Source organism: Theropithecus gelada, chromosome 15 (assembly GCF_003255815.1).
Source record: "Theropithecus gelada isolate Dixy chromosome 15, Tgel_1.0, whole genome shotgun sequence".
In the NCBI taxonomy this organism is placed as follows: domain Eukaryota; kingdom Metazoa; phylum Chordata; class Mammalia; order Primates; family Cercopithecidae; genus Theropithecus; species Theropithecus gelada.
The window spans coordinates 4931722-4955860 of NC_037683.1; the positions used below are offsets into that span (position 1 = coordinate 4931722).

Sequence of the window (24139 nt, forward strand, 5' to 3'; positions counted from 1 at the left end):
CAACAGCCCCAGCCACTCTCATGCCCAGGGCACTCACATGGCCCCAGCCTGGAGGGCATGACATCCCGACACACGGCTTAGGGGCAGGCAGCTTCTCATCTACGGAGTCAGGCCCTTCAGTCGCTGGAGCCTCCAGGCCATCTGCCCCTGGCACACAGGTCTCGTTCTGCAAGGCTGGGCCTGCTCCACTGGCTGATGTGCATGGGCTGGGCTCTGACACCTCCCACCTGAGGATGGCATGAGACAGTCATCAGGCCCTGCCTCTGCCACCCAGTGGAAGGTACAGCCCAGCTGCTAGGGGCAGGGAGGCAGAGGACCTGCTCCCCAACATCCAGGAGCCCAAAGTGGGGGCCACACAGAGAAGTGAAGCTCAGGGTCTCTCCCTGAAGCACTGGGTTCTCCATTCATCAGCCAGCAGGTTCCCATTCAACAAGCACTCGCTGCTCAGCAGTCAGGCACCCCCCTGCCTCCAGGGTGCAGAGACAGAACCTATCCCTGGCTGGGTGCAGTAGCTCACACCTGTATTCTCAGCACTTTGGGAGGCTGAGGTGAGCAGACTGCTCGAGCCCGAGAGTTGGAGACCAGCCTGGGCAACATGGCAAAACCCTGTTTCTACAAAAAATACAAAAATTAGCTGGGCTTGGTGGCGCACACCTGCCGAGGCAGGAGGCTGCAGTGAGCCAAGATCATGCCACTGCATACCAGGCTGGGTGAGAGAGCAAGACTCTGTCTTAAAAAAAAAAAAAAAGGAAGAGAACCCATCCTTCCCACCCTCCAGAGGCAGAGACCGACCTCCAGCCAGGCAAGCACTGACTCCATACACCATAGCAGGTGCAGAGAAACAGGTGCCACATGGACTCGGATCACCAGGTTCAAGGGTGGCCAATGGGTTTCAGCTGTGAGTCAGCCCTGCAGTGGAGTGGCTGCCTGGAGAGCTGTGTTGAGAAGGATTCTGAGGCCCTATCTGGCCTCAGTGGGGAAAAGTGGTGATTGCTTTGTCTGCCACAGATGAGGGGGCAGGGAAAGGAGTCCAGAGCTATGAGTGGGCCACCAATGATCCAGACCAATCCCCTCCCACTGGACAGGTCACAAAACTGAAGCCCACAGAGGAGGGGACTTGCCCTGTCACTCAGCTGGTTAGTGGCAGGGCAGGATGATAAGCCACTGTCAACTTGGACACTGAGGGGATGAGATGCAGCCATGTGGGCACGGTGGAGATGGTGGTGATGAGCAAGTGACATCTCCCGCTCCGTTCAGTTTGACCTCATCCTTGAAGCCATCCCCTCCCCAGGCAGGTCGGCATCCCCAGTTCAGAGCAGGGGCTCGGAAGCTCAGAGACGGAAACAATGGGTCCAGGCTCTCCTGGGTAGTAAGGAACTCTGACACCGGCACTTACAACCGCCAGGTGACACTGCCCATCACCCTGGATGGTGAGGCTCCACCAGAGGCCTCAGGAGGAGGGGATTCTCAGAAGGACAGGGGCTCAGCGCAGGGACGAACTCTGCCGGGGAGGCCCTCTCCCAGGCCCACCTAGCCCTGGGCTCACCTGGCGGGGCAGGGCTGGGGGTTGCAGATTTCCACTGCCACAGCTGGCTGCTGGGCCCCTGCTGTGCACCGGGCTGGGGGCAAGGTCTTCAGGAGGCTGCCCTGGGCCTCCACGCAGCGCACTGGCCGCTCCCGCAGGCCGCCCCCACAGGAGACACTGCATGGGCCGAAGTCTCCCACCGCCCAGCTGAGGAAGGAGACAGAGCGCTGGGGCCCTGGCCAGGTCCCAGGCTAACTTGGGGTGATGGGGTGGTGGGTGCTGACACACTTCGCCTGGTCTGGGACAAGCACTGGGCACTAGGACCAGCCTAGCCTCTCCAGGTGGCTGAGCCTGAGGACACCCGAATCACATGCTGGTGGGCAGCTGCCCTGTCCTGCACCCAGCAGGGATGACCTTGTCCCTAACAGTGTGCCCATCAGGTGCAGTGACAGCCAGGGGCTTTGCACCAGAGCTCCCCAAGTCTCCCCACAACCCTCCAGGTAGGCAATCACCTCCATCTCGCCATGAGCACCTGAGCTCAAGAGAGGCCTCGCTGGCCCGGACAAGGTGGCAGCAGGTGTGGGTCCCACTGGGCTAACATTGTCACCGTGTCTGCCCTGAGCCTCAGTGTCCTCATGTGCAGAAGGGGGCACTCACAGAGCCCCCTCGCAGGGCTGTGGGCAGGGGTAGTGAGAGCCTGCACAGAAGCAGCTCAGCCCGGCCCTGCCACACGGGCCCCATAGGCCAGGGACAGAGCCCAGCAGCCCCAGCAGAACCCTCTCTCCCACCGGAGCTGCGCAGACAGCACCACACTCACTACGGAGGGCAAGGTTCGAGCACGCAGGCCTCTGGCCACGCTGGTGGCTGCTGGCTCCCTTGGCACCGGGCAGTCTCCACCAACTCCTTCCTGGCCTGGTCCAGGCAGCTGTAGTTTACCCAGCGCAGCCCTGGGAGGGAAGTGGGAGGGCTAGGCTGCCTCCCTGTAGGGGCAAGCCATGCTGTGGGCAAGCCTTCCCTGGGTCTCACCTGCCCCACAGCTCACCGAGCAGGGCCCACGCACAGCGGCCCACACCCAGGCCTGCCGCGGCTTAGGCTGGAAGTAGGTGAAGGTGATGTCTGGGCAGGTGAGATTGCCATACTCCTTGCCGTACCGCCTGTAAACCTGCAGACAGACAAAGAGCTTCAGGCCTTGTCCAGTGGGTTCCCTGAGGGTCACTGTCATGGCCACCTCCCCTGGGAAGCCTCCCAACTTCTTCTTCCATCCCTATAATCTTTCATTCAACAAGCAATCACTGGCCAGGCACGGTAGCTCATGCCTGTAAACCAAAAACTTTGGGAGCCTGAGGCAGGCAGATCACTTGAGCCCAGAAGTTTCAGACCAGCCTGGGCAACATTGTGAGACTCCATCTCTATTTAAAAAAAAAAAAAAAGTCAAAAATCAGCTGGGCATGATGGGGCACGCCTGTAGTCCCAGCTACTTGGGAGGCTGAGGTGGGAGGATCACTTGAGCCCAGGAGGTCGAGGCTGCAGTGAGCTGTGATAGTGCCACTGCACTCCAGCCTGGGCGACAGTGAGACCCTCTCTCAAAAAACAACAAAAACAAAAATAATGACAGGCAATCGCCGACACTGACCTGTACCAGGCTCTGGGTAGAGCACAGTGCACAGGACACTGGCTGAGCCACAAGGAGCTCTCAGTGGGTTGGGATAGGGGGCTGGGGACAGGTAATTACCAAGTCATTGGTAGGTTAGGGAATAGGGTATTCAGGCAGCACAGAGAAGGCTCCCTAAGCTGGTTGGGTAAAGGATAACGTACAATGGAGGAGGCAGGCCCACCTTAGGCTGAGCTAAGGAGCCCAAGAAGGGCTAGGGCAGGGCCAGCTCAGAAATGGCTTCTGGAGCCAGAGCTGAGGCCTGTGGGGTTGGCAGGAAGAAACTGGATCCCTGGGGCCCTGTGGCCGGCTACTGGCTTGGGCCTGGCCTGGAGAGCACTGGGAAGAATTTCAGCAGGTTCCTGGGCCTGAGGCTCTTCAGGAGGGTAACTGGGTCCTGTGCCCAAGGCCAGCCCAAGAAAGAGGCCAACCTGGAGGCCAGAGCCCAGGGCGAGGTGACATTCAGCACCTGCCCCCTTGATGCCCACATCTGGCCACCGCCTCAAGCCTGTGTTGGTTACAGTGGGGTTTCTCAGGCCCAACACAGGGAAGTCTTGATTCAGGGAATATGCAGAGGACCCAAGAATCTGCTCTTTTACACACTGCAGAGGATGACGGGAGAGCCACTCAGCAGCCAGCATCTGGAGACAATGTCCCAGGCAAGGGGAGGGGAGGAAGGGAGCCCTATCCGGGGAAGGGAAGGGATGAGCCACTCACAGGGGCTTGCTCCGGCCCGGCCTGGCCTGATATTGGGGAGGCCCTGCTGTCTCTGGCAGCTGTAGGGGCAGAGGACGCTGCCAGGGCAGCCAGCTGGGGCTGCTGAGACTGGGCCCCTCTCCCAAGGTTCTCAGGTCTGTTTCAGCCTGCGCTCATGTCTCTCCATCCTCCACGTGCCTTCCTCAGCAAAGCACCAATGGGGACATACAAGGGCGAGCACACATCACCGAGGACACACCTGAACAAGGCCTTCCGGTTCCCACGCACTCTACCCCAAAGAAGCAGTGGGAGCCAGCATCCGTTCTCAGCATCCTCAGCACCAACGCCTGCTCCCCAGATGCCACTGCCCCTGCATCCACGCCTTCATCTCCCCACAAACCCACACAGTAGGACCTTCCTTCATCCCTCCCACACCGACACTGTTCCCTTGGCCATACGCTTCCCTCCCTGCTTGGCCCGGCAGTATCTGCTCATCTGAGACCTCAGCTCCATCACTCTTTCCCGGGGAGCCCTGGACCCCTGCCTGGGGCCCTCCAACCTTACCTGATCCCAGAACTGCAGGGCCTTCTCCCACAGGCTCTGGGCACAGGCACATTTGGATATTTATTTGTGGGACCCTAAGCCCCTGGAGGAGCTAGCTGCATTTTGCTTAGCACAAGACCCAATACATAGTGGGTTCCCTGTAAGCGGCCACTGAATGAATAAATGAACGAATCAGGGAATGGACAGATGGACAAACGCGCAAGCAGCCATAGTCCCCAAGAAGAAGCCCCCACTGGCCTCCCCCAGGCTCTCCTGCTGACCTGGATCTCAGCATCTTCCTGGAGGGGTCCCCAGATGCGGATCTCCTCCAGGCGGGGCAGCCGGTCCTCGGTGAGGGCCACTCTGTACTCCACACGGCCATCCTCCAGGAGGGAGGGGTAGGTGGTGTTAGAGGAGATGCTCGTCTTCCCAGCCACGACGTAGCGCCCTCCAATCCTCACCGCTGTTGGAGAACCAGCCCTGTTAGCTGTGTGGAACTGAGCACCCATCCTCCTCACAGGCACATGTCAGTGACTCTCCTTCCCAGGGTCCCCAGCCCTCCTCTAAGGAGCTGCAGGCATCTGAGCCAGAGGCTTCCCCACAGCGGAGGCTCTGTGCCTTTCCACAGCCTGGTGAGTGCCATGAGCAAGTGCACTCATGCACAGAACTCGACAGGCTCAGGGCTCAGGGACCCCACGGCAAGGGCCGGCAACCAAGGCTTCAAAGGTTAGGTGCAGGCACACTCCAGAAAGAAAGACCCACGGTGGCCCTGAACAGCAAAGAAGCAGCCTTGCCCAGAGAGAAGCCCGGCCTTTGCTGTTGGCTTCCAAGAGGAGACACAGGTCACACGAGGCAGAAGTGTCTTCCTTTAGGGCGGGGGCTGGCTGTACCAGAAAGACCAACTATGTGATTTAGGATGGAGGCTTTGGGTCACCAGGAGACTGAGAGTATCCACGTGGTCAATTAGTCAATCGTGGCTTTGCCCTCAAATCCCAGTAAAAACTCTCAACTCCCACTCGGTGGGCTTTCTGTGTGGGCAATACTCCATGTGTATGGCCACGCTCCAATGTTAGAAGGGTGTCACATTCCTGAGACATCAGGCCTCCTGTTTGGACCCTCCCACACTCTGCCTACATCTCTTCCCTTGGACAATTCTAACCCATGTCCTTCTGGAAGGAGCCACAGCCACATGCCACAGCTCTCAGTGAGCTCTGGGAGTCTTCCTAGTCAATTATCAAGCCTGAGGGTGGTCTGGGGAACCCCTTGAACTTGCGAGTGATGTCAGAAGTGAGGGCATCTTGGGGACAGTGTCCTGCACCTTTTCAGTCTAGCTAACTGGGTGGGAGTCCTCCAGTCAACTCACCCAAGTGTGTGAACAGAGGCCTGTGGTTGGCAATGTAGACACTGGTCAGGTTGGGGGTAACAGTCAGAAATGTGACATATTCTAGAAAGAAAAAAAGAAGGAAAGATGCGTGGACCTCACGGCCACCACATCACAGACAAAGGGAGCTGATCTTAGCTGGTCGGGAAAAATTGAACAATGCCATGGGGCTAGCTCCAGCAGCACTGAGTCCCCTGTCATGGGGGCAATTAAAAGCAGGCTGGAGGACCACCTGCCAAGGCTCTGCCCTGGCTGGGAGAAGGGACCAGGGCCAAGGTTCTCCAGCACAGTGGGGCATGCCAGAGGGAGGCAGGGCTCAAGTCTCTGCTCTCCAGAGAAGCGCTGGCATTTACAAATGATTTTTGACCTCATATATACACCAAAGTCAAAGATTTTCCAAGTGTAACTACCATCCCTCTCACTCACTCGTGTCCCTCTCAGTGGGATTTCTTGAGCAGGAGAGAAGAGGCTAGCTGCTACAGAATGCACGATGTCCGGATTATTATTATTTTTTTAGAGTGTCTCGCTCCTTTGCCCACGCTGGAGTACAGAGGGATCTCCACCTCCCTGGTTCAAGCAATTATCCTGCCTCAGCCTCCCGAGTAGCCCGGACTACAGGTGTCCGCCACCACGCCCAGCTAAGTTTTGTATTTTCAGTAGAGACAGGGTTTCACCATATTGGCCAGGCTGGTCTTAAACTCCCGACTACAGGTGATCCACCCGCCTCAGCCTCCCAAAGTGCTGGGATTACAGGCGTGAGCCACCACACCTGGCCAATGTCACTGGCAGATCAGGCACTGACATCCCATCTCTGAGTCTCAATTTCCCATCTGTGAAATGGAGATAATAGCAGTAAGCCCCTCCTTGGTCACTACAAAGATTCAGGGAGATAACTGGGAACTACCAAGTGTGTTCCTTGGTTCATAATTCTGTTTTTTTGAGCCAGAGTCTTGAGCACAGCTACATTGAGCCACCATTACTGAGGCACCACAGTCCCAGCAGCATCAAGGCCAAAATCTGAGCCTGCCACAGGAGGGTGGCGAAGTGGAGGAGGGAGATGCTGACACTGCAGGAGGCATCCAGGGCTGAGTGAGTGCGCGGGCCCTGTGACCTGAGCAGCCCCTGCAGCAAGGCTCCGGGCTGTGGCCGTCTTGGAGGCTGGGGGAAGCCCAGCCTCTGCCCTGAGGGAGGCTGCCTACCTCTCGCTCTTCCAGCTGTGAAAGAGCCGTTCCATGGGCTGCACGTGCTGTTGTCCCCACCACACACCTGGCACACGTCCCGTACCTGCTGGGAGTCCATCCTGCCATCACAGCCAAATGTCTATGCAAAGGGAAGGACAGGGGGCCAGTGTCACTGGAGGGTGCTGGCCTCAGTGACGCTGCAGCCCTGCCAGCTCTGGGGTTCTGGGATCCACAAAACCAGCAACACTTCTGCAGCACCCCAACATCTACCCAGGAAGCAAGCTTAGAGGGCTCAATGACTTGCCCAAGGTCACACTGCAGCCCTTAACCCAGGCTGACTCCAAGTCCAGATCCTTTTCCCCAGCACCACTCCCCTGCAGACTCACTGCAGCTCCACTGGGGCCAGCACCCACCGACCTGCCCCCAGGAGCCTTCCGATAGGACAGGCAGGCCCCAGGGTCATCGCCAATGTCCGCACACGCCTACCCTGCAGCTGCCCGACACGCACAGGCTTAGGGTCCCGTCCTCCCGGGGGCCACTTGGCACACACCGGGTCCCATCCAGGAAGCTGTCTCCACGCTTCATGATGAAGCTCTCGCCAATTGCCCGGCACATGTGCCTGCACAGAGCATCCCCTGGGAGGGCAGAGTGAACAAGGGGTCCTGAACCAAGCAGGAGGGGCAGGCCCCCCAGCCCCCACCCAGCTTCATCCTTTGCATCTGGGGCAAGGGTTTCTATCTTCCCCCCATCCTACCTCCTAAGGCAATAATCCTAATCACAATCCTAATCTAATCTAATAACTAATGGTATTGAATTATGAACCAAGGCTGGGCGCAATGGCTCATGCCTATAATCCCAGCACTTTGGGAGACCAAGGCAGGCGGATCACGTGAGGTCAGGAGTTCAAAACCAGCCTGGGCAACATGGTGAAACCACATCTCTACTAAAAATACAAAAAGAATTAGCCGGCATGGTGGTGCCAGCCTGTAGTCCCAGCTACTCGGGAGGCTGAGGGGCAAGAATCCTCTGAATCCCAGAGGTAGAGGTTGCAGTGAGCTGAGATCGCGCCACTGCACTCCAGCCTGGGCAACAGAGCAAGACTCTGTCTCAAAAAAACAGAATTACGAACCAAGGAACACACCTGGCATTTCCCGATTATCTCCCTGAATCCTTGTAGTGACCAAGGAGGGGCTTACTGCTATTATCTCCATTTCACAGATGGGAAATTGAGACTCAGAGACGGGATGTCAGTGCCTAATCTGCCAGCGAGGCCTGGCCACTATATGATCCACGGTCTGTGGGACACCAGAGCCTGAGCCGCTTTGCCCAGTGCTGGAGGGATAGTAGGCCAACCCCCCATGACTCTGCCCTGTCCGAGGGTCTCCAGGGCTGGCTCCTCCCCTGACCCCACACTCCGCAGGCCTCACCTTGGCTGTGTGGTACAGCAGCGCCCCAGTGGTAGAAGGAGGCACCGCCAGGGGAGGAGTGCAGCGGCTGGCCGTCCGTCCTGGCACACTGTTCCGACATGAACTCCAGCTGGGTCTTCTCACAGGCCTGGCCAGGAGGAGGCAGAGGACAGGCAGAGGAGGGAGATGGGGAGGGGGGGTGTTGTCACTGGGAGACTGCACGGCACCCTGCAGTGTGGGATCAAGATATGGTTGTGGCCTCAGCTCCAGGCTGTGCCTCGGTTCCCTGCTCTGTAAACCGGGGTGACAAAAGTGCCTGCCCGTCTCTATTGATGGGAAAACTCTGGGGAATCTGTAAAGAACACAGGGCAGCAACAAAGAAAGCCGGGAAAGAGCATTACGCTCGGCGCCTCTGCTTCCAACGCCTGAACTCAATAAAACAGTGATGGGGATGTGTATTCTTTAGGTAGCGCACCTAGAGGCAGGTAACCAAAGCACGGAGCAAAGACCTCACCACCGGAGCCTCTGCACTCAGGCAGGCGTCCTGGACTTTTATGCACTGACAGAAGATAATCGGAGTTGACTCCCTGGACGGCCACACTGACCACGCTGCCTCCACGAAATCCCACCACCCTCTGCTCCAGCCAAAGACCCTCCCCTCGCTATCTGGGGAGGTCTTGGGGGTCCATTTGGAGAAGGAGGAAAGGGAGGGTCTCACCATACAGAACATGTAATACATACAGGGCCAAACCCACACCCAGGGCCATCCAAGCAGGGGACGGAATTTAACTCAATGTAAAAAAAATCTTTCTGGCCGGGTGCGGTGGCTCAAGCCTATAATCCCAGCACTTTGGGAGGCCGAGATGGGCGGATCACGAGGTCAGCAGATGGAGACCATCCTGGCTAACATGGTGAAACCCCGTCTCTACTAAAAAATACAAAAAACTAGCTGGGCGAGGTGGCGGGCGCCTGTAGTCCCAGCTACTCGGNAAAAAAAAAAAAAAAAAAAAAAAAATCTTTCTACCATTTCACACCACGAGGATGGCCAAAATCAAAAAACAGAAAACAGGCCGGGCACCATGGCTCACACTTGTAATCCCAGCACTTTGGGAGGCTGAGGTGGGCAGATCACCTGGGGTTAGGGTTCAAGACCAGCCTGCCAACATGGCGAAACCCCATCTCTATAAAAAGAAGAAAGGAAGGAAGGGAGGGAGGGAGGGAGGGAGGGAGGGAGGGAGGAAGGAAGGAAGGAAGGAAGGAAGGAAGGAAGGAAGGAAGGAAGGAAGGAAGGAAGGAAGGAAGGAAAGAAAAAAACAACAGAAAGCAGCAAGGACTGCAGCGGATGTGGGGAAACTGGAACCCTCATGCAATGCTGGTAGGAATGTGAAACGGTTCAGGTACTGTGGAAAATGGTTTGGCAGTTTCTTTAAAAGTCAAACATAAACATATATGGCTCATGCCTATAATCCCAGCACTTTGGGAGGCCAAGACGGGCGGATCACCTGAGGTCGGGAGATCCAGACCATCCTGGCCAACGTGGTGGAAACCCCATCTCTACTAAAAATACAAAAAATTAGCCAGGCGTGGTGGCACGTGCCTGTAATCCCAGCTACTCCAGAGGCTGAGGCAGGGGAATTGCTTGAACCCGAGAGGCGAAGGTTGCAGTGAGCCGAGATTGCACCACTGCACTCCAGCCTGGCAACACAGCAAGACTCTGTCTCAAAAAAAAAAGTCAAACGTAGAATTCCCATATGATCCAGTAACTCCACTCTTCAGCATACTGCCAAAAGAATTGAAAACAGGGATTCAAACATGTACAAGCACATTCGTAGCGGCTCTGTTCACAGGAGCCAAAAGGTGGAAACACCTCCAATGTCCATCAGCAGATGACTGGATGAAAATGTGGTCTACCCCGGCAGTGGAATATGATTCAGCCAGAAAGAGGAATGAGGCGCTGACACAGGCTACAACACAGGTGAGCCCTGAGGACGTGCCACTGGGGGAGGAAGGCAGGCAGGAAGCACACCTGTTGTCTGGCCCCAGGTACGTGGCATGTCTGGAACAGGTCAATCCACAAAGACAGAAGGGAGATCAATGGCCACCGGGTGGCGGAGGAGAAATGGGGAGTGACAGCCTACCACATGGGGTTTACTCCAGAGTACTCCAGAGTACTGGAAACATTCTGAAACTTTCACACCTGTAATCCCAGCACTTTGGGAGGCTGAGGAAGGCAGATCACGAGGTCAGGAGATCAAGGCCATCCTGGCTAACACGGTGAAACCCCGTCTCTACTAAAAATATTAAAAACTGGCTGGGCGTGGTGGCTGGCAACTGTAGTCCTAGCTACTTGGGAAGCTAAGGCAGGAGAATCACTTGAACCTGGGAGGCGGAGGTTGCAGTGAGCTGAGATAGTACCACTGCACTCCAGCCTGGGCGACAGGGTGAGACTCTGTCTCAAAAAAAAAAAAAAAAACAACTCCTTTGCAGCCATGCAGCAGGGCACTGTACTCCTAGTGGGGAGGTTCTCCCTGCAGAGATGTGCTCTGGAGGGCAAAATGGCACTCAGGGGCTCTGTGGGCATCAGCAGGACTGGCCTGGTTTACGAACGGGGGTCCCAATGTCCTTCTCTCTTTTTATTTTTATATATTGTTTTTGACAGTCTCATTCTGTCACCCAGGCTGGAGTGCAGTGGCCCAATCTCGGCTCATTGCAGCCTCCACTTCCCAGGTTCAAGTGATTCTCATGCCTCAGCTTCCTGAGTAGCTGGAACTACGGGTGTCCGCCACCATACCCGACTAATTTTTATTTTTTCTGTAGAGATAGGATTTCACCATGTTGGCCAGGCTGATCTTGAACTCCTGACTTCAGGTGATCCACCCACTCTGGCCTCCCAAAGTGCTGAGATTACAGGCGTAAGCCACCTCACCTGGCCCCAAAGTCCTTCTCAAATGTATCCTGGTGTGAACCACAGATGGTCACTTTGGCTCCCCCAGGGCCCGGTGCCACCAGCTGCCCCCTCCTGCCCCAGGAAGCAGGCCTACCTGAGTGTTGCACATCTCAGCCTGGAGGTCAGCACCAACACACGCACGCCCCCCAAAGGCAGGTCTGAAAATGGCCAGGAGACAGGAGGGTGAGACAAGAGGGTGAACACTGCCTTCAACTAGGGAATGTGGTGTGGCCACCCTCCCTGACAGAAGAGCACCCCTCCCTGCGGTACCTGGGGTTGTTGCACTGCCGCCTCCTGGTGACCACACCTCCTCCGCAGGAGCGGGAGCAAGGACTTTGGGGACTCCAGCTAGACCAGTGCCCATGCACTGCTGCTATGGGGGTCAGCTCCACCAGGGAGCGGCAGCGACCCTTGGAACACCACTGCAAGGCAAGGATGGCTTAATCTCCCATCCCACGGCGACTCCACAACAGTGACACCCAACACACACAGAGAGTCCCCCAACATACTCAGGGGTCTCTCAGCACACACAGGGACCCTACCCACAGTGACCCCCAAACACACACAAGGAACTCACCCATATGGATCCCCCAAAACACAGGGATCTCCAACGCACACAGAGATCCCCCCCAACACACACAGGTAGCCCAGCAACATGGATCCCCCAGCCCCACAGGGATCCCCCAATACCCAGAGACCCCCCAACATACACATAGAACCCCCCAGGGCCCCCTCGACACACAGGGATCCCCCAACATACACGCAAGGACCCACCCACAGAGGCTCTACCCTCACAGGGATCCCCTTACACAGGGATCCCACCCCAAGACACCCCATATCCACGAGGACCTTCACACAGAGACCCCACTCAAAGGAATCCCACACCCATAGGCACCCCCCATACAAACAGGCAGCCTACACTCCCATTCTGCATGGGAGCAAATGGTAAAGAGTTCAGACCACCAACCCAAAGGACAGTCACCAAGGCCAACTCCAAGACTCTCTGCCCCATACTGGTCCTGCCTCCCCACCTAGGAATAGGGTGGTGTGGCTGGAGGCGCCCACGTGCATGTGCTCACAGGAGCCTGCTCGTTCACTCTTGGCTCTGACCTTCTCTATGCCACATTCTGTCCCGTCCAGGAGAGGAACGAGGAGGCGGCTGCAGCTGCTTTGGTCCAGCGGGTCTGTGTGGCAGGAGAGGGCCTGGCACATATCCTAGGAGGATGGACAGGTGGCAAACTCAGGGGCCACCAGGGCCTTCCAGGCCAGTGTCCAACCTTAACTGTCCCTCCCAGACCGCAGGACACACTGACACAGCCAACATTCTGCGCTGTGGGCACTGGTGCCCTCAAAAGACAAGGCATGACCGACCCATCGATGGGGAACCAGGACCATGACCAGGTCCTGCCACACTTTTTGGGGCCCACGGAAATGTGGTTTTTGTGTCTTTTTTCTTTTTTTCTTTCTTGTCACTGACTTGAAGTTCACCAGGGAAATGTTTTAATTTCTTTCTTTTTTTTTAACTTTTTTTTTTTCTGAGATGATTTCGCTCTTGTTGCCCAGGCTGAAGTACAATGGAGTGATCTCAGCTCACAGCAAACTCTGCCTCCTGGGTTCAAGCAATTCTCCTACCTCAGCCTCCCGAGTAGCTGGGATTACAAACACGCACCACCACGCCCAGCTAATTTTTTTGTATTTTTAGTACAGATGGCGTTTCTCCATGTTGGTGAGGTTGGTCTTGAACTCCCAACCTCAGGTGATCCACCTGCCTTGGCCTCCCAATGTGCTGGGATTACAGGTGTGAGCCACCATATCTGGCCTAATTTCTTTTAAAATCATAAGAAAAAAGGCCGGGCACGGTGGCTTATGCCTGTAATCCCAGGACTTTGGGAGGCCAAGGCAGGCGGATCACGAGGTCAGGAGATCGAGACCATCCTGGCTAACACAGTGAAACCCCGTTTGTACTAAAAATACAGAAAATTAACCGGGCGTGGTGGCAGGTGCCTATAGTCCCAGCCACTAAGGAGGCTGAAGCAGAAGAATGGCATTAACCCAGAAGGCAGAGCTTGCAGTGAGCTGAGATCGCACCACTGCACTCCAGCCTGGGTGACAGAGCAAGACTCCGTCTCAAAATAAATAAATATATAAAATAAAATCAGAAGAAAAAAATGAATTAGACTGGGTGTGGTAGCTCATGCTGGTAATCCCAGCACTTTGGGAGGCCAAGGCCAGATCACCTGAGGTCAGGAATTCGAGACCAGCCTGGCCAACATGATGAAACCCTGTCTCCACTAAAAAATACAAAACTTATCTGGGCATGGTGGCACATACCTGTAGTCCCAGCTACTTGGGAGGCATAGGCCCAGGAATCGCTTGAACCTGGGAGGCAGAGATTGCAGTAAGCCAAGATTGTGCCACTGCACTCCAGCCTGGGTGACAGAGTGAGACTCCATCTCAAAAAAAAAAAAAAAAGGTAAAAGAAAAAAAGAAAAGAAAAAGAAAAAATGAACTTCCAGGTCCAAATTAATGTTGTAATATATAATATTAATAGATTTGCTGGTCAGGCATGGGTGGTGGCTCATGCCTGTAATCCCAGGGCTTTGGGATGCCAAGGTGGGAGGATGGCTTGAGGCCAGGAGTCCTAGACCAGCCTGGGTAACAAAGGGAGACCCCATCTCTACAAAAAATTTAAAAATTAGCTGGGCGTTGGGGTATGTGCTTGTAGTCCCAGCTACTCCAAGGCTGAGGTGGGAGGATCGCTTGCACCCAGGAGGTTGAGGCTACAGTGAGTTATAATTGTGCTACTGCACTCCACCCTGGGCAACAGAAGGAGGCCCTGTCTCAAAGAAGAAGAAAAAAAAAAAAGACTCGGCCAGGCGTGGTGGCTCATGCCTGTAATCCCAGCACTTTGGGATGCCCAGGCAGGCGGATCACCAGGTCAGGAGATCGAAACCATCCTGGCTAACACAGTGAAACTCCGTCTCTACTAAAAATACAAAAAAATAGCCCCCTGGCTAACACGGTGAAACTCCGTCTCTACTAAAAATACAAAAAAATAGCCCACCACGGGCGCCTGTAGTCCCAGCTTCTCGGGAGGCTGAGGCAGGAGAATGGTGTGAACCTGGGAGGCAGAGCTTGCAGTGAGCTCAGATGGCGCCACTGCACTCCAGCCTGGGCAACAGAAAGAGACTCTGTCTCAAAAAAAAAAAAAAAAAAAAAAAAAGAGTATTAAAATATAAGTCTCAATTTTTTTTATGGAGGAAGGGGCCCACCAAGGCAAAAGTGGCTGGAGTCCATGAATGTCCTATGCAACCCTGGGAGGAAGTCTGTCTTTTGGGGTGCCTGCTCTCCTTCATCTCCCCTCCCTCTACCAGTCCCACTTCTGCTGTGGGTTCAGTTTGGAGGCCACTTCCTCCAGGCAGCCCTCCAGGCTGACTCCAGCCACAACAGATGGGAAGTCCTTGGTAACTGTTTAAGCTTGGTGTCCTTACTCAGCCAGGAGTCCTTGGGCACAGGGGCCCTCCCAGGACTAGCTACATAATTTGTGGGGCCCAGTTAAACAAAAATGTTGGGGCTTTTGTTCAAACATTTTAAATAATTTCTAGAGGCCACAGACAGCATTAAGCTAAGCTGCCCTGGGGGTACCTCAGCCTAGCACCGCACCCAGCAGGTGCTCACGGTGCAAGTTGGGGGGACTGAGTTGATGAGTTGGGTGATGCCGAGGAACCTCATGGCCAATCCCAGGCCACTGCCGGCAGACTCACCAGGTGCTCCCTGGCGAAGGTGCAGGCGACTGCCTTGGGGCCGAAGGCCACGCGGCACTGCTCATTGGCGCTGTAGTAGAGGCCAGGCTGCGCCTCCGGCGGGCGCCCCGTGGACCCAGGCTGAGGCCGCGGGGGGTCCCACACGCAGCGCGCCCGTCCTGCGCTGCGACAAGGCCCGGCTCAGGCCCAGGGTGTGCACCGAGAGGAGGCGGGACAGAGGAGTGTGCACGGGGATGGAAGCGTTTGGAAGCGTGGCCTTTTGTGAGTGGGAAGAGGAGTTGCCGGCCCGAGCCCCCCACCAGGAGCTGGCTCTGGGCTGGGACCAAGACTAAGGCTCCGGTCCGCGCGGAGGTGAGTGGCCAGCAGAGAGAGAGACAACGGAGGCACAGGTCAGAGTGGGATGGAGCAGATGCACGTTAGGCCCGGTAGCGGTACGGTGGGTGAGAAGGGGACGCAGGGGTACATGTACGCGGGCGGGGGGAGATAGGGGTGTGGGGCTGATGGAGCGTGGAAAGTGGACGGAGGGGTTGGCGCGGGTGGAGGCAGACGAAGGGTACGGGGGTGAATTGAGGGGGTGGGCGCAGGAACCGGGTGGGTGCAGGAATGGGGTGGGCGCAGGGGGCTGAGATGGAGCGGTGGATGGAGGAGGGTAGGATGCAGGGGTGGGTGTAGGCAAGTGGGAGAGAATGTGGACGGAACGGTGGCCGCAGAGGGTGGGACAGCGCAGGGGGAGGTGCAGGGGGTTGGGCAGGTGGGTGGGACGGGGGGGGGGGGGGGGCGCAGCGGGGTGGGATGGAGCGGTGGGCGCCGGGTTTGGACGGAGGGGTGGGTCTCGGGCGGGGACAGGAAGGAGGGCTGAATGCGGAGTGGGGACGGACGTAGGGAGGGGTGGCACAGGAGGCCCAGCGGGCTGGCTGGAGGCTCGCACCCCTCCCGCGGGGCGTGAGCTACCTGAGCAGGCTCAGCAGCTGCCGGCGGCTGCAGGGGGACCAGGCGAGGCCAGCGCGGGGCGCAGCGCCGTCTGAAGCCATCACGTGTCCGCTGGGGCCGCAGCCGCTGCCAGGCGCGCCGTCGTGCTCCAGGCCGAAGCTGGTAGGTGGGGAGCTATGCTAAGGCGACCGGCAGGGGCGGGGGCAGGATCGGGGTCGGCGAGTCCGGCCCGGCGCCCTAGTGCCGCAGGGCCAGCGAGTTTTCGGACCCGGGTCGACCCCTGACGCCGCCACCTGCTAACCGGGCGCAGTGCAGAGGGCCTTGTGCGCCCTGCGTCAGTTTTCCCCAGAAGGGAGCGTTCCCGCATCTTTTGCTAATAAATATCAAAAGGCTTTAAAAACGTGCAAGCCACATTAATTTACAGTGTTAGGAGTCTGTGGAGAGGGGGGGACTGGTCGGGGCCTTGAGGGGCTGCTCTGGGGACTGTTTACATGGATGTGTTGAGCGTGAAATTCATCTACTGTGAGGAAAGCACGATTTTAAAGTTCAGTTAAAATGTGCTTGCCCTTGGCCATTGTTTGCATTCCTAGGCCAGGAAGGTGAACCGTTTCCAAACTGTCACAACAGAGCTTGCTTTCCCCAAAGCAGAACTGATGGAGGACTACTAATGAGGTGGGAGAGGCCAGGCACCCGTGAGGTAGGAGGTGGACTCCACTCTGGAGGCCCCGCTTGGACACCGGACCAGAGGACTAGCTAAAACAGGGAGGGGTGGGAAGCCCCCTTCCATAAGACAGACCCACCAGTGCGCCATGTCAGTTTACCATTGCCATGGCAACACCCAAAAGTTACCGCCCTTTTTCCATGATGAAAACCCGGAAATTACTGCTCTTTTTCTAGAAATTTCTGCATAGTCTGGTCCCTTAATTTGCATAAAATTAAAAGTGGGTATAACTAGGACTGCAGCCCTGCCTTTGAGCTGCTCTTTTGAGCACAGTGTCTATGGGGTAGCCCTGCTTCAAAAGAGCTATGCTGTGCTGTACACAGTCACAGGGCTGCACACTCTGACCACTGCTATGTCAATCAAAGTTGCGGTCTAACATCACCTGCTCCCTCTTGAATTCTTTCCTGGGTGAAGCCAAGAACCCTCCCAGGCTAAGCCCCTGTTTGGGGGCTTATCTGTTCTGCATCACAGGAGCAAAAGGAAACTATGCTCCTTGTGAGGGACAAGGAGCCCTGCCTTGCCCCACACCCAGGAACCCTGCCTCGACCCTCCCAGGCTCAGAGGGGTTGAAAGGGGTCGGGTGGGGGTTGGTGGGTAAGGAAGGTAGAAATTCACTTTTCACTTTAGAAATCTCTGCACTGGGCCGGGCACAGCTGTAATCCCAGCACTTTGGCCGGCCGAGGCGGGCAGATCACGAGGTCAGGAGATCGAGACCATCCTGGTTAACACGGTGAAACCCCATCTCTACTAAAAAATACAAAAAATTAGCCGGGCGTGGTGGCAAGCGCCTGTAGTCCCAGCTACTCAGGAGGCTGAGGCAGGAGAATGATGTGAACCCGGGAGGCGGAGCTTGCAGTGAGCCGAGATTGCGCCACTGTACTCCAGCCTGGGCGACAGAGCAAGACTCCATCTCAAAAAAAAAAACTACAAAAGAAAGAAAGAAATCTCTGCACTGCTTGAATTTTTACAACAATTGGGTATTATTTTCAGACTTAAAAAACTAAAGAATTGAAAAGAAACCCATCACTCTAGGTAAATGGTTATAGGTAGGAGCGAAGGTTTGCACACAAGAATGTATAATGTTCACAACAGGAAGATGTGTTCAGGCAACCTAGACATCCAAGGATAGGGGCCTAATTAAATAAATTATGGTACACATCTGTAAGAGACCTGGGATAATGTTTGGGATATATTATTACATAAAGAGCAGGTAAATCCTGCACTAACCCTAGGAAGAAAAAAGAAAGGCTGGACGCAGTGGCTCACGCCTGTAATCCCAGCACTTTGGGAGGCCGAGGCAGGTGGATCACCTGAGGTCAGGAGTTCAAGACCAGCCTGACCAACATGGAGAAACCCCGTCTCTACTAAAAATACGAAAATAGCTGGGCATGGTGGCTCATGCCTGTAATCCCAGCTACTCGGGAGTCTGAGGCAGGAGAATCACTTGAACCTGGGAGGCGGAGGTTGCGGTGAGCTGAGATCGCGCCATTGCACTCCAGCTTGGGCAACAAGAGCGAAACTCCGCCTCAAAAAAAAAAAAAAAAGAAAAAGAAAAAAGAAATAGCAGGTAACAAAGCAATGAACAGCATAATCACAATTTTCCTTTAATTCAGGGATCCAAACTAAATCCCAATTTTGCAAATAAAAAATATGTGCGTGTATGTAAAGAAAAGACTGAAATTAAATACAAAATGTGAAGAGACATTATCTCTAAATGGTGGGATTTGAGATAGTTTTTACAGCCTGCTTTTTCTTTACCTGAATTTTCTTTTTTTTTTTTTTTTTTTTTTTTTTTTTTGAGACGGAGTCTCGCGCTGTGTCACCCAGGCTAGAGTGCAGTGGCACCATCTCGGCTCACTGCAAGCTCTGCCTCCCAGGTTCACGCCATTCTCCTGCCTCAGCCTCCAAGTAGCTGGGACTACAGGCGCCCGCCACCACGCCCGGCTAGTTTTTTTTGTATTTTTAGTAGAGACGGGGTTTCACCATGTTAGCCAGGATGGTCTCGATCTCCTGACCTCGTGATCCACCCGCCTCGGCCTCCCAAAGTGCTGGGATTACAGGCTTGAGCCACCGCGCCCGGCCTACCTGAATTTTCTACAGAAGTTACTTTCTACCTGCTAAAGGTGTTTTGCTCGTCTTTTGGAAAAAAAGTTTCTTTAATCAAACAGTATCAGGTTCCCCTGTCCTCACACCCACCTTTCTGAGTCTGTTGGGGTGAGGGGTACAGGCTCCTCTGGCGAAACTCTACAAGGACCCACTGCTTGCCAAGACCACCTCCATCCTAGGTACCCAGGTCAGCTCCTTGCCAGAGCCTGGGGACAGCTGGTGGGGCTGCATACCTGTGCCCTATCTCATGGGCGATGGTGACTCCCAGGTCGAAGCCAGTGTCCTCGGTAATGAGGCAGCTCCAGGTTGGGGAGCAGGCACCACCCAGCTGGGTGACTCCCCGCACCTGCCGGTTACCATCAGGCAACTCCAGGTCAAACCTCGGTGAGAGAAAACAGTCACTTGGGTGGTGCCAAGGCACGTGGCTGCCCCAGGATCACCTTTGCAGAGGGCAGGAGGCCGAGGGTGCAGCCTTCCCAGGCTGGCTGACCAGCGCCCATCAGAAAGCTCGGCTACCTCGTGATATAGAGGACCAGGTCAGCGTGGCCAGGATCCGTGTCGTCCTCGGGGTTGATGGTCCGGCTCCACCCACAGACGCTCAGCAGGGACGAGGTAAGGTTGGCTGTGATATTTGGAGCACCCTGCAGATCCACAGCAAAGCCTGCGTTTAGGACACCCCAACCAGGCATGGTGCTGACTGCGGTCAGTGTGTTTCCCAGTTAGTCCTCATAACAACCCTCTGACTAGCCCATGTTAGGGGTGAGACAACTGAGGCTCAGAGAAGTAGTCAGGCAGCCTGTGCTGAGTGCTGGATAGAGCTGCGAGGGCAGCTGGTCCATCTGGCTGAACGTGTTCTGTGACCCATGCTGCTTGGGGCATCCAGGACAAGAGGTTAAAGAGGATGGAGATGCGATGACTTGGGCTTCCTGCTCTGTATAGCGTGCTGAGCTCCAGCTCCATGCCTACCTCAGGCTCTGTCAAAATGACCATCTTCACCAGGTGCACCCGAAACTGAGCCCCCAGGGATGGGTCCCGAAGCAGTTCTGCCCCCTGTGGAAGGGCAAATGAGAGAGGTAACCTGTCAGGAGGGCATTGCCAGCCCCAGGCAGCTGCTGACTCCCAGGGGCCCCCGGGGTGCGAAGGGCTGGAGAGCATGTGTGGGAAGCATGGGTGGGAAGCGGGGGCTCCTAAAATGCGATGCACAGTCAGCCGTGCCTCTGCTGCTCCTCAGCTCATGGCTCAGGAAGGCCAACTAACGCAAGGAAAACAAACTCCAAAGCAAGGGGATGAGAGCACACAGACAGTCATGAGTTGGATATTCCGGTCAAATGCTGCTCCTCTCAGACCACAGATTCCTCTCAGATTACAGGAGCCTGCCATCATGCCCAGATAATTTTTGTATTTTTAGTAGATACGGGGTTTCACCATGTTAGCCAGGCTGGTCTCGAACTCCTGACTTCAGGTGATGCACCCGCCTTGGCCTCCCAAAGTGCTGGGATTATAGGCATGAGCCACTGCGCCCGGCCTTGTTTGTCTTTCTGAGATGGCCGATAGTGGGGTAGAGCCTCCCTGCCCACCCTTCACTTTCTTTTTTTTTTTTTTTTTTTTTTTTTTGAGACGGAGTCTCGCGCTGTGTCACCCAGGCTGGAGTGCGGTGGCGCGATCTCGGCTCACTGCAAGCTCCGCCTCCCAGGTTCAGGCCATTCTCCTGCCTCAGCCTCCGAGTAGCTGGGACTACAGGCGCCCGCCACCACGCCCGGCTAGTTTTTTGTATTTTTAGTAGAGACGGGGTTTCACCATGTTAGCCAGGATGGTCTCGATCTCCTGACCTCGTGATCCGCCCGCCTCGGCCTCCCAAAGTGCTGGGATTACAGGCTTGAGCCACCGCGCCCGGCCTCCTTCACTTTCAAGTGAAGGGGGGCTGCAGGGATTCAGGTGCTAGCAAGAAATGAAGGTGGCCATCTCCTTTGCCAGCAGTCTCTGTTTAGACTTCAGACTGGTGACCTGTCCTCGCCACCCTGAGTAGGGGACGAGAGAAGGAGAGAGGGCAGGGTTGGGGTACAGAGGGCAGTGTGAGCAGCCCACACCCCGTTTGCCAGGGTTGTGTTAGCTGAGCCCCCTGGGGGTCAAATGGATACTGAGGAAGAGGCCTCAGATGGCCTCTTGAAGGTGGCCCCAGATGAAGGGATTTGAGTAGCGAGAGGCTGCAGGGTGTGCGTGTGCTATGGAGCTGAGAGGGGGTGTGGGACCTCACCCACCTCCACCCAGGGGAGGGAGGGAGAAGAGGAAGAGCCCCGAGCCATTCTACCTGAGTTTAACCCACTGTATTCAGACCACCAGATACACTAGCCCACAGACACTGGTCACCAGCCCTGGCCATGGGGACCTGCACAGGCCAGCGCCATCCCTGGAGGTCGCTCCCGTGGGGGCACTCACGATGTTGAGGTTGGTGAGCACGTAGCGCTCTGTGTCCTCCTGGTGAGCCTGGAAGACATCGGGGCCCACGGCCACCAGCAGCTCCAGGTGTAGGATGCTGCCTGCAGCCCGCCTCTGCCTCTGCCTCTGCCTCTGCCTCTGGAAGCCGGGGGAGGGAGGGTGGCCTGGAGGGGCAGGGGAGAGCAGAGGGCAATGGTTCTAGAAAGCAAGTAGTGGAAAGCTAACAGGAGAGAGGCTGGCGGGTCTTGGAAGGATGGCCTTCCGAAGTCAAGACATTGTGTGTCACCCCACCCCAAGAGCTGGACCCCATTAGTGACTGGGCATGCAAAGGGCAGGGCCCAGGAGGAGCTGTTGGGCTACGGCGTCCTTTAGGTCACCCCTAAGACAAGCTTCCTACTGCCCTGGTGGCTCTGCCCAAAGGGGAAAGCCCCTGCCCTGCCTCCTGGACCCTGCTCTGGGCACAGGTGTTTCATGAGTAACATCATGGACCGCGACAGGAAACTGAACACAAGTGGAGCCCGGTGGTCTCTTGGGAAGCAGGGGCCCAGGCCAGCCCTCATTGTCCTCTCCCAAGGGAGCCCTTAGAGGGCCAGGGACCCTGGGCAATGATCTCCCAGTCCCTCAGGAGCGGCGGAGCTAGAAGGACCCAGGCTATGGGATACCCAGACAGCATCGGCTGCATCCAGCCCCCCAGGATGGCCCCAGGCACTGGTCAGTGTGCATCTGGCCTAGACCACAAAGAACCAGGTCACAAGGTGGGCCTTGCCCTCCCGTTCCCCCTGACCACTAGCCCACCTGCCTCTGGCCCCCATCAGCCGTTAGTCAAGTTGTCAATGGCCCTACTGGGAAGGGGGCTCACACCCGGAGACGGTCACACACAGGGCCTGTGGGCAACGGGGACAGGCCTTTATCATAAGGAAATCCATGGCCTTAGAAGGGAGCCTGAGCCAGCACCTATCTTGTTTCCCACAGAAGGAATAAATATTTACATCCATGGCCAGAAACCCCAAGAGCTCCTGAAAACCAGCCAGCTCAGCAGAGGCCATGGGGCAGAAGGGGCCAGCCAATCGGTGACCGTTCCCTTGTGACATTTAACAGAAGCTAGGGTTAGAACCCTGGCCTGGCTGGAACATCCAGACCAGTTTTTATCAACTTGGCAGGAAGTAACAGAGTTAATTAACAGGGGTGACAGCAGCTTCTCTGACCTTCTCCTGCCAGATCCACCAAAAATCCCAGACCACTGACTCAATGGTGAGATACCCCTTGAAAGTCCTGAGAAACTTCCCTGGGAGAGAAGACACCAGGACAAGTACCTTTTAAGGGAGCACCAGAGCTCAAGTAAGAAGACACAGCCTGTGGCTCCAATGCCTGAAGAAAACTCTGCAAGACAAAAAGAGATGGATGGGGCTGGGTGCAGTGGCTCACGCCTGTAATCCTAACACTTGGAGAGACTGAGGTGGGAGGATCACTTGATCCAGGAGTTTGAGACCAGCCGGGGCAACATAACAAGTCCCCATGTCAAAAAAAAAAGAAGAAGAAAGACAGAAAGTCACAGACAGAAAGACAGAAGAAAGGAAGGAAGGAGGGAGGGAGGGAGGGAGGGAGGGAGGGAGGGAGGGAGGGAAGGAAGGAAGGAAGGAAGGAAGGAAGGAAGGAAGGAAGGAAGGAAGGGAGGGAGGGAGGGAGGAAGGAGGAAAGAAAGAAGAAAAAGATACGGATGAAGAAAGAGACAGGAAGCAGGAGGTGGGTGAGGCCAACCAAGGAGAGGGGGAAATCAGAGACAGGGAGTGGGAGAGGAAGGGAGAGGCAGAGAAGAGCAACCCACATAGTTTGGGACAAACTAGTATCTGTCTGTTCAGCTTCACTGGATGAGCAGGTCGTACTGAGACACCGACCCCCTCTTCAGTGAGCACACTTCATCCCCCAAAACCCCAAGTGCAGACTTCCCTGCCCAGCGCAAACCCCAGAGCTGATGTAGTCAGCTGTTTGGCACTCCCCTCGCCCCAGGTAGCTCAGAATACCCCACCGAGAGGCTCCCACAATACCCCCGCTCCTGCAAATGCGCCCACCTGCTGGAAATGGGAGGGTCCCCAGCAGCCCAGGAGAAAGCCACAGGCAAGGATTCCGGCCACACAGAGGGAAGGGCATCTTGCCCGGGGGTGACGCTGGCGCATCCTCAGGAGAGCCAGCCTGCAGAGTGGAGCAGAGTGAGAGGGCGCCTTGGTGACTGGGAATCTGGCCAGCGTGGAATGGACAGGCCTGCTCGCTGGGCGGGACGATTAGGCAGTGTTTACTCTTGGAAGCTTCCTGCCAGGGCAGGGGCCCTGGCTAGGGTGGGCGGCCTGCAGCTCCTCCTGCTGCAGCCTGGACCTTGCTCTAAGATGGCTGCAGTTCAGGGTACCCTGCAGCCCAGTCCTGCACTCCAGAGAGCTCTCCGGATGTGCACACCCACCTCCTCAGAGGAGGCCTAGCCATCTAGAACGGACACTGGACCAGAAACCCGCAGACGGGGGTTCACGAGGATGCCAGGACCTTGGGCTGGCTCTCTCTCTGGGGTCCCCGCTCCCATCTGACAGATGAAAGGCTGTGCAAAAGACATTGAGGTTCTGGCTCAACTCTCCGCCTACTCTGTGCCTGTGCCTGATGGGGAGAGTCGCAGAAGCAGGCTGCATAGCACCAGATCTCGGCATCATCACAAACCGCCTGGCAATCCCCCTCACCTCCTGGAAGGCTCTCTTCACATGCTCCAAACCACTCTTTTACACCCCTCACACCCACACAGCCGCACAAGCTGATGACCACCAGGGGATACACCTTGTGTTTCCACCCCTCAAAGTGCAGCCTCTCTCCTC

The 24139-nt window shown here is 56.1% G+C and overlaps 1 protein-coding gene across 3 annotated transcripts in view; it reads right to left on the reverse strand.

Annotated features, from left to right (window-relative positions):
• The window catches only part of ADAMTS13 (ADAM metallopeptidase with thrombospondin type 1 motif 13), a 39124-nt gene extending 14985 nt beyond the window's left edge, over positions 1–24139 (reverse strand). For 2 of the 3 annotated variants that reach the window (XM_025358590.1, XM_025358591.1), the window contains exons 1-20: positions 23357–24139; positions 22601–22667; positions 21288–21451; positions 19818–19901; positions 19368–19492; positions 19085–19231; positions 16046–16183; positions 15095–15257; positions 12441–12545; positions 11601–11752; positions 11425–11488; positions 8405–8531; positions 7464–7612; positions 6996–7116; positions 5779–5859; positions 4697–4878; positions 2552–2687; positions 2343–2472; positions 1547–1732; positions 38–227 (exon numbers count right to left, since the gene is read on the reverse strand). In XM_025358590.1, the coding sequence (XP_025214375.1) occupies positions 38–227; positions 1547–1732; positions 2343–2472; positions 2552–2687; positions 4697–4878; positions 5779–5859; positions 6996–7116; positions 7464–7612; positions 8405–8531; positions 11425–11488; positions 11601–11752; positions 12441–12545; positions 15095–15257; positions 16046–16183; positions 19085–19231; positions 19368–19492; positions 19818–19901; positions 21288–21451; positions 22601–22667; positions 23357–23461 (2616 nt within the window). In that variant the 5' untranslated portion in view covers positions 23462–24139. The remainder of the gene's footprint in view (positions 1–37; positions 228–1546; positions 1733–2342; positions 2473–2551; positions 2688–4696; positions 4879–5778; positions 5860–6995; positions 7117–7463; positions 7613–8404; positions 8532–11424; positions 11489–11600; positions 11753–12440; positions 12546–15094; positions 15258–16045; positions 16184–19084; positions 19232–19367; positions 19493–19817; positions 19902–21287; positions 21452–22600; positions 22668–23356) is intronic. The other variant, XM_025358592.1, reaches the window with a different exon arrangement.